Raw genomic sequence first — 17,795 nt, 5'->3', positions numbered from 1 at the left:
CTGTAGTAATGGTTTCCGGGCTGCCTCTGGGGAGTGGAACTAGATTACCAGGAAATAAGAGTGAGAAGAAGACTTATTTTTCACTTTATTCTGTTTTATACATTTTGCATTTTTTAAATAAACTTTTTAAATTACAAAAGTCAGGGAAATGCGGTACATGCTTTCAAGTCTATTATCAAGGGAGACAGTCACACAGGGAAATGACAATACAGGGACACGTGAAGAGCACTGCTAAAGGATACAGATAAGGAGCTCTAAGAGCATAAAACAGGAGCATCACAAAAGACTGGGTGAGGGTGGTGACGTCAGAACTGGGTCTTAAAGAGCAGGAAGGAGGTGATAGAATGTAGGAAGATAGAAGAAAAGGTTGGTAGGCTCAACAGTGTGGAACAGCTCAACGCCCTCCTCCAAACCAGTGGGAATCTTGACCCTGGACCCAGAGTTGGGGCCTGACACTGAGTCAGGGTATCATTTAATTGCAGATGGCAATTTATGTTGCTGAAGTTGGTGACTAAAAGACACAAGCGAGAAAGAGAAATCATAACCAGGAAGACAAACCTGCAGATCCTAAGGGCCTAAGCAGAGCATAAGATCCACCCAGAAATGAGACAAAGGAACAGACACCAGAGAAAAGAGTTTCAAGGGATGGGGCAAGAGAGGGGCCCAAGAAAAAAGTTCTAAGTGAGAAAAGTAGTTGTAGAAACTTTAGAGCACATACCTGTGGCCTCAGACTGAAGCAAGAAGGGAGTCTGAAAGCCTAAAACTGTATGGAATCAAATGCAACCATTTTTGGATTGATGCAAGTAGTCTTGTGTCATCAGAGAGGAGGAATGCTCGAGGTAGGGAATGGTCAGTGATGCAATAGATAGACAGGGCAGAGGGGATGGGAGGCTACATGTTTGCTCCCAAAGATGCTCTGGTCCTAATTTCTAGAACCTATGACTGTTACCAGTGATTGGCAAAAGAGATTGTGCAGATATGCTTAAATGACGAGTCTTGAGATGGGAAGAGTATCCTGCATTATCTGGTTGGGTCCAATGTAAACAAAAGGCTCCTTATAAGAGAAGGCAGGAGGAGTTAGAGAGAAGACCATGTCACTCAGGGACTGGGGTGATGCCCTTTGAAGATGGAGGAAGGAGACTCAACCAAGGAATACAGGTGGCCACTACAAGCTGGAAAGGGCAAAAAAAGGCAAGGGGGCAGTTTTCCCCTAGAGCTGTCAGAAGCTGGCCTCACTGATACCTTGAGCTTAGTCCATTGAAATTGATTTTGGACCTCTGGTCCCAGAACTTTCGGGAATAAATGTATGATGTTTTAAGCCATCAAGTTCATAGTAATTTGTTACAGCAGCCACAGGAAACTAAGGGAGTGAAACCAGGTTCACGCTGTAAGGCATTAGTGAAAGGCTTCAAGCTGAAGAGGAAAGTCATTAAGGGGCATTTAAAAAAGATAACAGATGGTGAAACGTTGAATGGACTAGACAGGCATGAAACTGAACAAAAAGAGGCACATGAGGATGCTACTTCAATAACTCCTGTGACAGCTGATACTATAAAGTGATGCAATTTTGAGAAATGGATAGGAGGGGACATCTGTTAAAGAAATATTGAGGTGCTAAAAAGACTAAAACTTTGTAAATGGTTGAAAGTGGAGGGGGGAGGAGAATATAAAGAAGGGCTCCTCACTTTATATTTTGGTCCATCAATGTGGTTCATGAATCTATGATGTTATTCATAAATCAATGTGTTCACAAATACAGAGAAAAGAGATGATCACGGAATATCCAGGTAGAAATGGTAAACACTCACAGAGTTTTTTAATTTCAGGGAGAAAGGAAGGATTTGAGATATGGGTTGAGGTAGATACAGAAGAGAATCACCCAGCATCAGTGAAAAAGAGCTGAACATTAAGGATGAAATCCTGAAAAATGACCAAAACTTAAGTGATTTCTCGAGAGGAGTGAGGGCAAAGAAGAATAAGAAATAAAAGCCCAAGATTAATAAAGAGAATCTGAACAGAATACCATCAGGGACACCAAAGGAGAGAATTTACAAAAAGGCAGACTTGGCCAATAGGAACAAATTCTTCAGCCGAGATAAGATAAAATGATAGTTCAGTTTTAGTTTAGTTTGGTTTTCTATAGAATAGGAAACAGAAACGTTACTTAGGAAGTCTTTAGTTTCCTTCTCCAGGGTTATTTCTGTAGTGTAACAGGGTTGGAGGAAATTATTTGAAGAGTGAAAATAAGTTGAGGAAATATAGCAAAGATGTACAAACGACTTGCTTAAGAAATTTGACTGTGATGTGTGGTGGAGCTAGTGGTAAAGAACCCGTCAGCCAATGTAGGAGATGTAAGAGACCCAGGCTCGATCCCTGAGTGGGGAAGATCCCCTGGAGGAGGGCATGGCAACCCACTCCAGTATTCCTGCCTGGAGAATCCCATGGACAGAGGAGTCTGGCAGGCCACAGTCCAGGGTGGCAGAGAGTTGGACACGACTGAAGCGACTTAGCACAGCACATGTTGAAAGGAAACAGTGATAAAAAAGTTGCATATTTGTAAAAATCTCATTTTTTGGAAAATAGAAACTCAGGCTGAAGAGGCTGTAGAGATTAAAAAGGAGAAGACCAATGAGTGAGGATTAAGAGGAAGCAGAGAGGGAAGCAAGCAAGGGCAGAGGGGGCGAGACTCAACTGAGAAGGAAGAATGGATTGCGGTTCCTGGACGATAAGGAGGAAGACGGGAATGAGTGCAGGGGTGGAGAGATCGAGGCTGGAAAACCGCCTTTCAGATAGTCTTCACAGGCTCTGTAAAAGAAGAGACTAACCTTGGACAACGAGAAATGCGAAGGATCTTTTCTGACTGGATTTCCAGTCAGACTTGTCTGAAGACAGCGAAAGTCAGTCACGTCTGACTCTTTGAGACCCCATGAACTGTAGCCCACCAGTCTCCTCCATCCATGGGCTTCTCCAGGCAAGAGTATTGGAGGGGGTTGCCATTCCCTTCTCCAGGGGATCTTCCATGACCCAGGGATCAAACCCGGGTCTCCTGCATTGCAAGCGGATTCTTTAGCACTGAGCTACAAGGGAAGCCCTAGATGAAGACAAATGGTCCTAAATATTGGTCTGACCAAACCATATAGTGGTTGTATGACACGTAAGTGTCCACTGAAACAAAGGCTGCCTTGTGAAGATCTGGTCAAAAATATCCATCTCTAAGGACATCCGTTGTGGTCCAGTGGTTGAGACTTCACCTTCCAATGTGGGCTCAATCCCTGGTCAGGGAGCTAAGAATCCACATACCTTGTCACCAAAACACCAAAATATAAAACAGAAGCAATATTGTGATACATTTAATAAACACTTTAAAACAGGTCCACATCAAAAAAATTTCATATCCACCTCTGAATTCTCTTCAGTCAGGCATACTTAAACCATTTCATGTGTCTATAAAACCCACAAAGGAAGTCATCACATGAGAAGGGCCTTTACCACCACTCCCACCACTAACAGCAGCAGCAACAACAACCAACACTTGTTCAGGGATTGTCCTGTTCCCAGCTCTGTGCTGGACCCTGGGATTTTAAAGTTGAATAAGGCAGAGAACCCACCCTTGAGAAGCTGCATAGTGATTTAAAGAAAGAGAAGGAAAGTCTTTAACTCAAACGCCTGACCTGAGAAAACCTCTCACATGAAGGGAGACTCCGAGGATCCATAAAGTGTCAGAGCTGGAAGACATCATGAGAGCTTTACAGGGAAGGTGCTGATAGTTAATTGAATAAACAAAGTCACCTGGCTGATTCTAGACTCCCAACCCTTAGTCCTATGATCTTTCCATTTCATTTCACCCCTGACAAACCTCCTTTCTTATTCAATCCATAGGCAATTTTAGGTACCTAATCATAGGTACAAAAGCAAAGAACAGAAAACCCCTTTTCACTGGAAAGTTTTAAAAGTTAGAGCAGGCAAGAACCTATAATCAAAGGACTTGAGTCTAAAAAGGTGTCACTTTTATGTCATGGTAGGTATAGTCCTCTCAGAACACTTGTCACCACTGGTGTATAAATTCCATTTTGGAACAACAGTCCCCAGAGTGCAGAAAAGCAGAAGAAAATCTTCCTTTGTCTTATGTACTTATAATTCTTAATCAGTAGCAGGCTTCATGCTTTTGGAATAAAAAGAAATTAGTGCCTAGAGAGAAGAAAAATATTTTAGTGTAAGAATCAGACTTACACTAAAGGATAAGAGGTAAGAGATGCAAAGTGGGTGACACAGAGGTCAGATTTAGGGGTAGCTGGGGGGAGGTATATGTGGACAAGTACAACAGATCAAAACAGACATACTAAAGTGGTTGAACATCTTTTAATGTCAATAACAAGCAAGGGCTGATACACATCATATTTATGGGAAAATAAAGCCAACAGTTGGACTGTGACAAAGCAAAATCCTGTGTGCAAGAATGGCTTGAGATCAAGAGGGATAAGGGCATAAGGCCAAGGCCATGGACAAATGTTCCTCTTGGGCTTAGTAAGGATATTACAATGCTCAGAAGAGACGCAGGAGGCAGAACCAGGAGTTCTGAGGAAGGTCAGACTTGCACCTCCCAGCAGTCCCAGAGCCTGGCAATCCCTGAACCCCTGGCAAACAGAAATGGAGGAGGGTTTAGCCTTTTGGTTCAATCAGGAGGTTCTGGCATGGAAACAAAAGAAAGTTTTGCCAGCTGGAACTGGTCTTATCGGAATGTGCTTACATTATACTCCTTTCTTGGCAAATTGGAATCAGAATAATTTTAAGATGTTGACATTTGATTGGAGACAAGAAGCCTGTGGTTGTGTCTTTGAGCTTACAGGAATCAGGACCTGGTCGGGGGGTGGGGTGGGGCAGGAGAAGAAGTCTGCAGCCCAGGCACAAGCCTCTTGCCTCTTTTGGAAGAAAGCGTCCAGCAGAAGGAAAGGCTCTTGTGCCTCTACTACCTCTTAAGCAAGACAAAACAGAAATCTGTGTGGAGCTCAAATCTGTGTGGAGCTCAGAGAACCAAGAGCGTCTAAGCCATGGGAGCACATTTTCCCCACTGCAGCCCTGCTGATGGCAGAGAGTCCCTAGTCTCAGAGGGAAGCTTGGTCATCAAATCTTAGCTTGACCTACTTCTTGAGTATTCATTGTGTTCATTTCATCACTTGCCCTTTAACAACTCACACCTCCATAATTGGGCCTCATCAGAATGCTGTGAGCATAAGCTCAGATGAAGAAATTCCATGAATGGTAATTCTAAACCGAGTCTTGCTCAATCAGAATACAAATTTACCAGCTAGTACTCTTCCTCCACCAGAAGGTGAATTCAAAAGGTTTGAGAAATTCAAGTTCCTTATACACACTTGGACTGAATACTAACTTGCCATCAAACACTGGACATTTGTGAGACTGTTATCCACAGCTATATAAACACCTGGGGCAATGTAGATTTCCTCATAGCACAGAGCTACAGGAAAAAATGCTCCTAAACACAGGGCAGGATGAAGTGAGAAGGGGTTTGCTATGCAGTTAGTTACTGGAAGGGGTTGCCAGCCAGCGCAGGATGGGATTGCTGGGGGCAGGAAGCGACGGGGAGGCTGCAAGGCTGTTCTTTCCTCCCTACTACAGAAGAACAATCTAATACATTGCCTATGCTATGGTAGCAGGATGCATGGTGGCTGGTAAATGACTTTAGATGATTTTCTCTGTGTTAACCAGTTCAGTGACCAGATAGCTTTGACTATATCCTATATCTAAAGTTTCCCCAAATACCTCTGGTTTGATATTCAGCTTTAGTAACCAAACTTTGACAATTCAAAGGATGAGAAAGAGCATTGAGGCAAATTAAATCTTCACCTACAGACTCCCTACATTTGGTCCCATGGATGCATGCAGACAGCCAGGGCTTGTACAGAACACAGAACTTGTCAATGAGCATGTCACTCACCTTTGCTGATGTCTTCATATTCCAGCCAGAGTCGCCGCTGGACCTGCTTGTTTGGGTACCAGATAGAGCAGGATTCCTCAAAGCCGTAGATAGCTTCCTGGATGTAGTGGTTGCCAAACTGGTCCAACAAGGCTACAAAATCCCCACGAGATGTAGCCCCGTCCAGGGAGTGGAGAGCGTTGTTGAGAGCTATGGAGAAACATCACCCAGGATTAAGAGTGAAGATTCACAATATAGGTATCCTGGATTCTCAGGCCCTCCAGCCTCAAATCTGCAAGCGACACGAGGCCCAAAGTGATGCTGGAGAGTTGGCTGGAGCTATCAGGTGAGTATTTCCAGGTAGCTGAAGCTGACATTTCAGTTCCTGAAAGAATATTTCTTCAAGCCAATTGGTTGTTAACTTTGTGCAAGTTGAGTAAAACATTGTCACATCTCTACCACCCACCTGCTTAAGTCAACTTTTTTTTTCAAATCACAATCATGACATTAAATCAACTTAGTGAGCTCAAATAATAGCATTAAAAATGAAGGAGAATAGCATAGTTTAAAATAGAAACACAAATACCAGCAGTGAACATTTCCCATCAGAAGATGAAACACGGCTTCATGAAACTTCTGTTGTGTGTATGTGGGTGTGTGTGTATGTACAAGGTCACAGTGTAAAATGTATTTTAACTGTGTGTAAGGATCAAAGAAGTCTGCAGGATTTTGTTCTTCATGCAGAGACATTGGTAATGGAAAGGCAATGGAAGATGAATATAAGGATAACCACTGAAACACTGCTTATATCTATTTAGGAAACAGGTATATAAAGAGTGGGAAATGACAAATGGAAGAAAGAACCTGTTTGCTGCCTCACTCACCTCCCCAGACAAATCTTGGATTTGCTTTCCCTGTTTAAGAGAATTATATTTGTCAGAAAGGTAATCTATGGCAAATTTTTCAAACCCAGTATCTTCTCTGACCAACTTTGTACAGCCTTCCTTTTGACACACCTGTGTCCTGTCAGGGCAAGGTAGAGCCTAAGACCCCAAGTGCAGACACCCATATCGTCCATGATGCCACGTGTGGCTTCGAAAGACATGTGGCAGCAGAGAAACCTGACTGTTATCCCTTGGTAGGCATATAGCATCTGGGTTGAGTGCAAACTGAGTATGTGCTCAGGGTAGGGTCTCTACTGCCATGTTTTTCTAGAATGAAAAGTAGCTTATCTCATTCTAGGCATTTTCTGCACCAGCAGATTTTACTTCACTAATAATCCCTTCTTGCCAAGAACTCTGGTGATAGAAAAGATCTAAACCCCTGTGTGTACTCTGGAGATGTTCTGTATCCTTAACGCCCATTCTTTCTCTCCGCATCGAGCTTTACCTTTAGTGAGTATATGTCTCACTGCTCTTTGTCTCTATCCCTGACCTTCCATCTCTCTCTCATTGGCCCTAAAGCTCAGCTTCCCTGTTGCCGACCCTGAGTCCTCTCACCATGTTTTGTCATCCTGTGTCAACAAAAGCATTCAGCTGTAGTCCCCCTTTCACTCAACACAGCGAAGCCAGACTCTGGAGCATAAAGACCTGAGCTGTAGCCCCCGAGCAAGGAGCGGAGTCATGTTCTTCTAGTCCATGGGGCTGAGGTGAAACAGGGATGCAAACCTATGTTAAGGCTGTTTTGCTAGATATTTCCTCTTTTGCAAACTTCACAGTGGGATTGCGCAAATGTTAGGAAAGACTTGACTCAAGGCATTTATCACTACGGTTTGAAGAATACTTACACAAGATGCCTCACTGTTCTGTTTTGGAATAATTTATCCTAAGTAAGAACAAGACCAGGAGCTGACTGTGGCTCAGATCATGAACTCCTTATTGCCAAATTAAGACTTAAATTGAAGAAAGTAGGGAAAACCACTAGACCATTCAGATATGACCTAAATCAAATCCCTTATGATTATACAGTGGAAGTGAGGAATAGATTTAAGGGACTAGATCTGATAGATAGAGTGCCTGATGACCTCTGGACGGAGGTTCGTGACATTGTACAGGAGACAGGGATCAAGACCATCCCCATGGAAAAGAAATGCAAAAAAGCAAAATGGCTGTCTGAGGAGGCCTTACAAATAGCTATGAAAAGAAGAGAAGCGAAAAGCAAAGGAGAAAAGGAAAGATATAAGCATCTGAATGCAGAGTTCCAAAGAATAGCAAGGAGAGATAAGAAAGCTTTCCTCAGCGATCAATGCAAAGAATTAGAGGAAAACAACAGAATAGGAAAAACAAGAGACCTTTTCAAGAAAATTAGAGATGTCAAGGGAACATTTCATGCAAAGATGGGCTCGATAAAGGACAGAAATGGTATGGACCTAACAGAAGCAGAAGATATTAAGAAGAGGTGGCAAGAATACACAGAAGAACTGTACAAAAAAGAACTTCACAACGAAGATAGTCATGATGGCGTGATCACTCACCTGGAACCAGACATCTTGGAATGTGAAGTCAAGTGGGCCTTAGAGAGCATCACTATGAACAAAGCTAGTGGAAGTGATGGAATTCCAATTGAGCTATTTCAAATCCTGAAAAATGATGCTGTGAAAGTGCTGCACTCAATATGCCAGCAAATTTGGAAAACTCAGCAGTGACCACAGGACTGGAAAAGGCCAGTCTTCATTCCAATCCCAAAGAAAGGGAATGCCAAAGAATGCTCAAACTACCGCACAGTTGTACTCCTCTCACACGCTAGTAAAGTCATGCTCAAAATTCTCCAAGCCAGGCTTCAGCAATATGTGAACTGTGAACTCCCAGATGTTCAAGCAGGTTTTAGAAAAGGCAGAGGCACCAGAGATCAAATTGCCAACATCCGCTGGATCATGGAGAAAGCAAGAGATTTCCAGAAAAACATCTATTTCTGCTTCATTGACTATGCCAGAGCCTTTGACTGTGTGGATCACAATAAACTGTGGAACATTCTGAAAGAGATGGGAATACCAGACCACCTGACCTGCCTCTTGAAAAACCTGTATGCAGGTCAGGAAGCAACAGTTAGAACTGGACATGGAACAACAGACTGGTTCCAAATAGGAAAAGGAGTACGTCAAGGTTGTATACTGTCACCCTGCTTATTTAACTTATATGCAGAGTACATCATGAGGAACGCTGGGCTGGAAAAAGCAAAAGCTGGACTCAAGATTGCTGGGAGAAATATCAATAACCTCAGATATGAAGATGACACTACCCTTATGGCAGAAAGTGAAGAGGAACTCAAAAGCCTCTTGATGAAATTGAAAGAGGAGAGTCAAAAGGTTGGCTTGAAGCTCAACATTCAGAAAACAAAGATCATGGCATCTGGTCCCATCACTTCATGGCAAATAGACGGGGAAACAGTGGAAACAGTGTCAGACTTTATTTTTGGGGGCTCCAAAATCACTGCAGATGCTGATTGCAGCTAGGAAATTAAAAGACGCTTACTCCTTGAAAGGATATTAAAAAGCAGAGACATTACTTTGCCAACAAAGGTCCGTCTAGTCAAGGCAATGGTTTTTCCCGTGGTCATGTATGGATGTGAGAGTTGGACTATGAAGAAAGCTGATTGCCGAAGAATTGATGCTTTTGAACTGTGGTGCTGGAGAAGACTCTTGAGAGTCCCTTGTACTGCAAGGAGATCCAACCAGTCCATTCTAAAGGAGATCAATCCAGGGTGTTCATTGAAAGGACCGATGCTAAAGCTGAAACTGCAATACTTTGGCCACTTCATGCGATGAGTTGACTCACTGGAAAAGACTCTGATGCTAGGAAGGATTGGGGGTGGGAGGAGACGAGGACGACAGAGAATGAGATGGCTGGATGGCATCACCGATTCGATGGACATGAGTTTGAGTGAACTCCGGGAGTTGGTGATGGACAGGGAGGCCTGGCATCCTGTGATTCATGGGGTCTCGGAGAGTCGGACACGACTGAGCGACTGAAGTTTAGAATTCACTATTCCTTAACTTATTAGATACAGATTTAAAGACATAAGTATGTGTGTGTGTGTGTGTATACACACACACATATATAGTAGATAAATCTATATATATCTATCTTGCTTACTTGCTGTTTAGAAATCTTTGCTGTGTTGTTTAGTCACTACGTTGTGTCCAAATCTTTGTGACCCCATGGACTGTATACCACCAGGCTCCTCTGTCCATGGGATTTCCCAGGCAAGAACACTGGAGTGGGTTTTTTTCTATTTTTCTTCACCACTTCCCCTTTATTGCTCTCTTTCCCGTATTTCTTTCAACAGACAGAACCTCTAAAGTATACTCTTTGCATTTGGAAAACTTTATTCTGTCAATTTATAAAAAGTCAGCTTTTGTATGACCCCAGGAAAAATGATAAAGTAGGTGCTCATCTTCCATGGTTCCCACACTGCCCTTTCCATCTCGTCTATCATCCAAGACAGAACGTTCAATTTAATCTATGCTAAGAAAATGATCCCATTCCAGCCATTTGCCCTGAAGGGTGAATCGAGTGAACAGGTTATAGATCTTGTGAAGTGGCTACATTTTTGGACGGCATCTTCAACATGGATAAAAGGTTTGTGCCCTTGGGAAGGAACTCCACACCCCAGGGGCAGGTGGGAGGGACGGCTTACAGCTGCGCTCACCCTGAGAGACGGTCACTTGGTTGAGCTTGATGTGGTACATCACAGAGCGGACTTTCCAGTGCTGCAGCACGGGGTATCCCGACACCTCGCTGAAGTTCACCATCCCTGGGGACAGAGGAGACGAGGGCTCAGTGTGTGCAGCTGATTCATACATAAGTCCCAGGTCTTCCAGTTAGGGGGTGTAATTGCAAGAAAATGAGAAAGCGTGCTTGGATGGAGAAACTTTCTGGAATCATAGTAACAACAGCTCTAGACCTTACTCAGTGCCAGGCATTTGGCTAAGCACTTTGTACACAGTCACACGATCCCTGTGAGCTAGGTGCTCTTGTTTGCATCTTATAAATGAGGAAACTGAAGCTTAGAGAGGGCGTTTGCATCAGGGACCTACACAGAGCCAGATAGAGTTCCAGGTGTGTCTGAGACCAGGCCTGGGTTTTCAACCTTCCTCCTCTAATACTCCCTTAATAAACTTATATGAAACTCAAGGCTTACTGGAACACACAGGTTTTTACTCTCTTTAATATCTGTAGTAATTGACTCAGCTCACGTTCCTGATAACATTGATTTTTGTGTCCTATTTTACTGATTTGTGTTCAGTATTAAGGTTTTAATTACTCTGAAGCTGATAATGCTGTTTTGTCTTTACCAGGAGCGACTGTATTAGCATAAGTAAGTTAGTAAGGGGCAGGAATGGGCCCTACACCAGGGGTTCCCAACCTCCAGGATCTAATATCTGATGATCTGAGGTGGAGGTGATATAATAATAATAGCATATGATGATTATTTTTATAACTTCATAATCATAATTCATAATTTTATAATTATTAAATTTGTTTAATATTATAATTACTATCAAACTGATATAACAATAATTAAAGTTAATAATAGTAATAACTTTATTGTGAAATAAAGCACACAATAAACGTAATGCATTTGAATCATCCTGAAAACAACTCTCCAACCCCCTCCTCCCAGGTGTGGAAAAAAATTGTCTTCCATGAAACCAGTTGCTGGTGCCAAAAAGGCTGGGGACCACTGCCTTATACTGAATGTCATCTATGTGCTAGACATGTGATAGACACTTTATGTGTGGTCCCTCTTTTACAAATGGGAAAACTGAGGCTCTGAGAGACCAAATTACCTACGCAAGGTCATTCTCAATTAATACACCCTGTATAGCCTCTTAGTGATGCTATAATGAGCTGTTCTTGGAGAAAGAGTGGCATTCTACTGGAATTCTAGTCATTACTATAAATATAAAATGCTATAGAAACAAAATAATTAGGCCACAGGAAACAAAGAAATCACCTTGCTAACTTTAGAAAGTCAATTTTAGCTTCATTTCTCTGCCTAATGTATACATATGTGTATGCGTATATATATGTGTATATATGCAAATATAATGGTCACAGATACGATAAACTTAGACAGTGAGTGTGTGTGCACAAATATAATGGCAATAATACGCACAGAGTGAATTATCTTGCCATTTTGACCCATGCTTCCTTCAAGCTAAATCAACTAATTTAGTACCTAAACTGGATGACGGAGAAGGCAATGGCAACCCACTCTAGTACTCTTGCCTAGAAAATCCCATGGACAGAGGAGCCTGGTAGGCTGCAGTCCATGGGGTCGCTACTAGTCGGACATGACTGAGCGACTTTACTTTCACTTTTCACTTTCACGCGTTGGAGAAGGAAACGGCAACCCACTCCAGTGTTCTTGCCTGGAGAATCCCAAGGATGGCGGAGCCTTGTGGGCTGCCGTCTATGGGGTCGCACAGAATTGGACACGACTGAAGTGACTTAGCAGCAGCAGCAAACTGGATGAAGAGTGGGCGGGATTAATTAGCTGCTTGTCAACTCCAATCAAATTAGCTGAGTAATTGCCAAATTTCCATTTCTGTATGAATCATATGGGAATAATTATCGATAAGAAAAACGGAAAAAAAAGGTCAGGAGAGGTGCTTACTGAATCAATTGCTTAAATTTGATCTCAGGTAATCAAAGATAAGTTACTTGAAACTCAGAAAAGGTTTTCAGTATTATTCCTTTCAGATGCTCTTCTTTTAGGGCATTAAGCTTTGTGGTGGCAGTTATACTTCTGCATATTCTGACTTTTAGCCTTTATGTTAACTGTAGAAGCATATAAAGGAAATTCTAACTTTACAAAGTATAAGACTGCAGTCACAGGCCTCCAAGGTACGTTTTCTTAGAGTTACAGTGTGCATGTTTTGTAAAACTGTTCTATGAAGTACATGTTCTCTAGTGATGCTAGCTCATCAGCTTGCTGTTATTTCAGAAACTCTATTAATAAAAAGATAGCAAGCCTGATAAATGAAGATTTTTTTTCAATATATCAGAAAACATTCCCTTTAAGGGAATTGTTTCCTAGCAGGAAAAGAAAAGGGCAGGGAATCAAGAAGTGGGACCTGGCCAGGGGACCTAGTGGTTCCCAGCATTGCATCTGTAAAGTGAGCGGCTGAGCTGAGATGACCCCTGGCTTCCTTTTCAATTCGGTAATTCCAATCAGATGTGTGACTTGGGGCTCGACAACTCATTTCTTTCAGTTTCTGTATCTGAAAAATAGGGGATAATAGCATTCATCCAGGCTACTTTATAGATAGGTTATCAGGACAAAATAAAGTCACAGGTATAAAAGCCCATGGAGAAAATATGAAGCATCATATAGATACATTACCCCTAACTGAGTAAACCTGACATTTGTTAACTGACGTTTTTGTTATAAATTCCCAGGCCTTAGTTCAGGCCAACAGAGGGAGGAAAGCCGAAAGTAAGCTTGGATGTTGGGGGTAAGCAGGGGTGACAGCATCTCACACTCAGCCAGGATGAGCCAAACATCTGAACTCCATTACTTCACTGCTAAACAGCAATTCTACTGAGTGCATTTACCCTCCACCACACTCAGGGAAACAGTTACATAACTGTTAATGCTCGGGAAATGATGTTCTGCGCTCACTTACAGATAATACTTCCATCAGTTAAAAAGAAAGGGATATTTTAAAGTATGTGTTTTCTTGCTGAGTCATAGGGTTCTTTCTCAGGGTGCCCTTGCAATGCAGTGAGTTCTAATAGTTTTTTTCTTTTATTATTATTTGGGATACTTTTGTGAATGGCTTTTTTTCCAAACAAAATACCTATTTTCTCAAGAAAGGAGATTATTTTTCTATTCATATGTTTGAAAAAAGAATGACTGAAATAGACCTGTGTGAAAGAAAGAAAGGAGGAAAGGAAGAAAAGAGGAAGGAAAGCAAGCAGGCAGGCAAGGAAGATAAGGAGGAAAGAAAACAGGAAAAAGGAAGGAGACAAGGAAGGGAGGGAGGAAGAAAATAAGGAATTTAGTCTACTCCTGTTATTTTATTGAAATGTCAAGGGACGTTTAATCCCCAAAGTGCTGAAGATAAGAGTCTGCTTCCTTTGGATGAACTTGAAGAAATTCCCCAGTGCTCTGAACCTTCACATAGGATTTCATGATTATGGCACCCAATATGCCCATGAATGTGGCCTCCTCTATCTCCCTGGTCCGCCTCTACACTCTCTTCTTTTTCTCAACTGAGAGACTGAAAATCAAATGGGTAATGGCCAGGCCACATGTAAAACTAGCACTCTGACAATCTACAGCAACCAGCCCAAGATGCGAGCCTACCATCTCCAAGTCAGACTTGTAGGAAGTCAGACCACTATCTATTAAAAGTTCAGCAAGCCAAACAATACCTCCCGTAACAATCAAGCCAAAATCACCAGGACTTGATTAAGACTTGATTAATAACTGACAGCTTCCCTAATTTTTGTTCTTGCTTGCAAGTTAGGTTCCACCAGAGAGAATCAAATACATCTCCTAAACATTTACCTAAGAATACCTCCCTCCTGGTTAGCTGGGTCACCTACCTGCCAATAGCCTACATACCAATCAGTGCCTATCTGAAGCCCTCCTTTTTTTCCACTTTAAGGCTTTCCTATTTCTCTGTCTCTTGGTCTCTGCAAAAAAGCAGGTGATGGTGGCTGACTCCCTGGCTGTGTGTAAGTAGCCTTCACCTGTTTTCATTTTATTGGTCTTCATTCATTTCCACACGCTTATAACACCAAAAAAGGCTAGTAAAGCTTTGCGTTCTTAACTGTTTTGATAAGGAGGAAAGAAGTCTGCAAGATAAAACACATACATCAGTCATTTTCCAGTACATTCCTTTTTTTTTTTTTTGGTTGCACTGGGTCTTTGTTGCTGTATGCAGGTTTTCTCTAGTTGTGGAGAGCAAGGCTGAGTCTTAGCGTGTGAGTCAGTCTAGAATAGGTCCTCATTGTGGTCCAAGAATCCCTGAGGGACCCTGAGATACATCCATGGAATATTCAAGGTCCTGCCTTTTCCAACTACAGAAAGCATGGGTTTTCTTCATATACTTTGACCCAAACAATATATTGCAATAAATTGAATGCAGAGGTGAGAATTCAGCCGTCTTCTATAAAGTCAGCCCACCAGGGCTTCCCTGGTGGTTCAGACAGTAAAGCGCCTGCCTGCAATGCGGGAGACCTGGGTTTGATCCCCGGTCGGGAAGATCTTTTTTATTGCAGTGTGTGGGCTTCTCATTGCAGTGGCTTTTGTTGTGGAACACAAGCTCTAGGGTACGTGGGCTCAGTAGTTGGGGCACACTGGCTTAGTTGCCCTGTGTCTTGTGGGATCTTAGTTTCTGGACCAGGGACCATACCTGTGTCCCCTGAGCTGGCAGGTGGACTCTTAACCATTGGATCACCAAAGGAAATCCCTCCAGTACTTTCTTTAAGCCAATAATTCTGAAAGATGCAAAAGGCTGTTATGCATAAAAGGATTCTCTAGTTAAATAGATTAGGGAATTGCTGGACTAAGGAAAAGGTATTTCTTTAGGGCAGGACTTCTTGGAATCTCTTCCATGCTCTGGTGTTACAAATTGCTGAGAGGTTGATGCTATAGTCTTTCCAAAGGAATCTGAAGACAACCTACTTATGAGTGGAGCACTGTTTTTTCATAAGAAAATAAAATAAAATGCTTGAAAATGCTGATACTGAAGAATGTGAAGATAATTTTTGCTCTAAAATCTTGTAAGCTTGAAATTTTATGGGGATCTACACCTATAATAGTGCATAGTGAGGCATGCTATGACATTCCCTGTATGACTCTCAGGAAAGATATAATTGAAATGCTACTAGAACTAGAAAGTAAATATGGAAGAAATGTGGTCAACAGTCTCTTTAACTGATTCTTTTTTTTTCCCAAATATTTATTTATTTGGCTGGTCTTAGTTGCGGCACACACGGAATCTTTTTACTTTTAGTTGTGTGTGTGTGCTCAGTCCTCAGTTGAGTCTGAGTCTTTGCAGCCGCATGTACTGCAGCCCGCCAGCCAGGCTCCTCTGCCTATGGACTTTTCCAGGCAAGAATACTGGAGTGGGTTGCCATTTCCTACTTCAGGGGATCTGCCCCACCCAGGGATCAAACCTGTGTCTCTTGCATCAGCAATTGCAGCATGCAAACTATTAGCTGCAGGATGTGGGATCTAGTTCCCTCACTAGGGGTAGAGCTTGGGTCCCCCTTCACTGGGGGCATGGAATCTTAGCCACTGGATCATCAGGGAAGTCCCTCTTTTAACTGATTCTTCTAGTTATTCCAGGCTTTGAAAAAACAAGACTGATTCCTTCTTACATCCAAGGAAATGCCTACTCTTGGTCTAACTGGTATCACTTTGTAATCAAAATAGGTTAAAAAAATAAAACGCTGGGAATAAAATTATCAGGTCACAAAAAATTCTCTCTATACTTTTAGGAATGCCATTGCCTCAAACCATGAAAAAGGAAGTGTCCCACCAGGACATCCTTCTCCTTTGGCCTCAGATATGCCAAACCAGGAGGGGTCCAAGGACATGGGGAAGAAAGATATTTCCCTTGTGGATGAGAACCATTTTTGGATCTTTTCCTTATTTCCAAAGATGGAGATTCAAACACATGTTCTTCTGATGTTTCTCAGGCCTGTTCACCTCCCCCCACCCCTAAAGTTCAGGTAGCATCCAGGACTGCTGTGTCCTCCAACCTGGCATCTGAAGTCCAGCTCCTCACTTCCATGTAAGTTCTAATGTGTGGGCAAGTTGTCCTGGTGGCTCACTAAACAGAAGCCAGGTGATTTATTGGTGGTGTGGAGACTGTCCCGCTTCTGTGTGCCATCTCACACCTCCTTTACAAGGCATTTTACACACGCTCTGGAAGTGTTTCTCAGCAAATGACATGGAAACAAGAAAACCAGATTGCCAAACACTAGCAATGTAGGCTGCAGTAATACACCCAGAGGTGCACTTCAATTTTTTCAGAGGTGTGTGTATTTGTGTGTGTGCGTGCGCATATGCACACATGCAATATTTTAGAAGGCAGCTTATTTAGATTTATTTCCAGTCCAGAATGTATCTAATTGTTTTCTCTTGTTTTCTTTCCTTCTGCTATAAGGGAGACACGATTTGGGAGTCTGAGTGTCCATCTCTTCTTTCTACTTTGGTATATTTATTTACTAACCATTCATCTCACTATGCATCAGGAACTGCTCTAAAAACTTTACAAATTTTTATTCTTTATACTAATCCTATCAGAAAGACAATGTTATAACATCCCTTTTTTACAGGTAAAAAAACTGAGGCATAGAGAAGGTAAGCAACTTGTCCCAGATCGCACAGCCAGTGAAGAGCTGAGAACTGCTGTCAGGCTCCAGAGGCTGAGCTAGTAATCACTGTGCTCTGCTAGCTCAGATGGACCTGCTTCTAATCCCATTCCAGTCTAAAGGAATGTTTCAGACATGATACCTGAAAAAGGCTCACATTCAGTTCAAACCATTCTTCAGAAAACTTTCTAGATAAAGGTCTAGAATAAGGAAGACAGAATGGAGAAGGAAGAGGAGTATGGAGAAATGGCCAAAGCTGACAGCAGACGAGCTCGTGTCCAGCCTTCTAGTAAGTGATGCCGAGTTCCCAGCTGGCTGCCTCTTACGGGTCTCTGGAAACCTCTGAAGTGTCTTCTTTGGTCCAGGAAGCACTCACTGGGGTCTTCAGTGGCACAGACTGGAGAAGCATCCACAAGTATGCCCACCTCTCCCAAGCACCCCATACCTTCATCCATAATGAGCCCAGGAGAGGAGTGCCATTGGGCTCAAAACAACACTGAGGAACAGGTGCTATGATCCCCATC

The 17,795-nt window shown here is 42.5% G+C and overlaps 1 protein-coding gene across 1 annotated transcript in view; it reads right to left on the bottom strand.

Annotated features, from left to right (window-relative positions):
* Window positions 1-17,795, bottom strand: part of ASTN1 (astrotactin 1) — a 366,450-nt gene that overhangs the window by 81,732 nt on the left and 266,923 nt on the right. Inside the window, exons 15-16 of the mRNA XM_055419198.2 lie at window positions 10,583-10,687; window positions 5,957-6,145 (exon numbers count right to left, since the gene is read on the bottom strand). Of these exons, the coding sequence (XP_055275173.2) occupies window positions 5,957-6,145; window positions 10,583-10,687 (294 nt within the window). The remainder of the gene's footprint in view (window positions 1-5,956; window positions 6,146-10,582; window positions 10,688-17,795) is intronic.

This window comes from Moschus berezovskii, chromosome 17 (assembly GCF_049115385.1).
Source record: "Moschus berezovskii isolate FMDL1 chromosome 17, NW_MosBer_1.0, whole genome shotgun sequence".
In the NCBI taxonomy this organism is placed as follows: Eukaryota; Metazoa; Chordata; class Mammalia; order Artiodactyla; family Moschidae; genus Moschus; species Moschus berezovskii.
The sequence above is the reverse complement of the archived record's forward strand: the minus strand, read 5'-3'. Positions and strand labels throughout refer to the sequence as shown.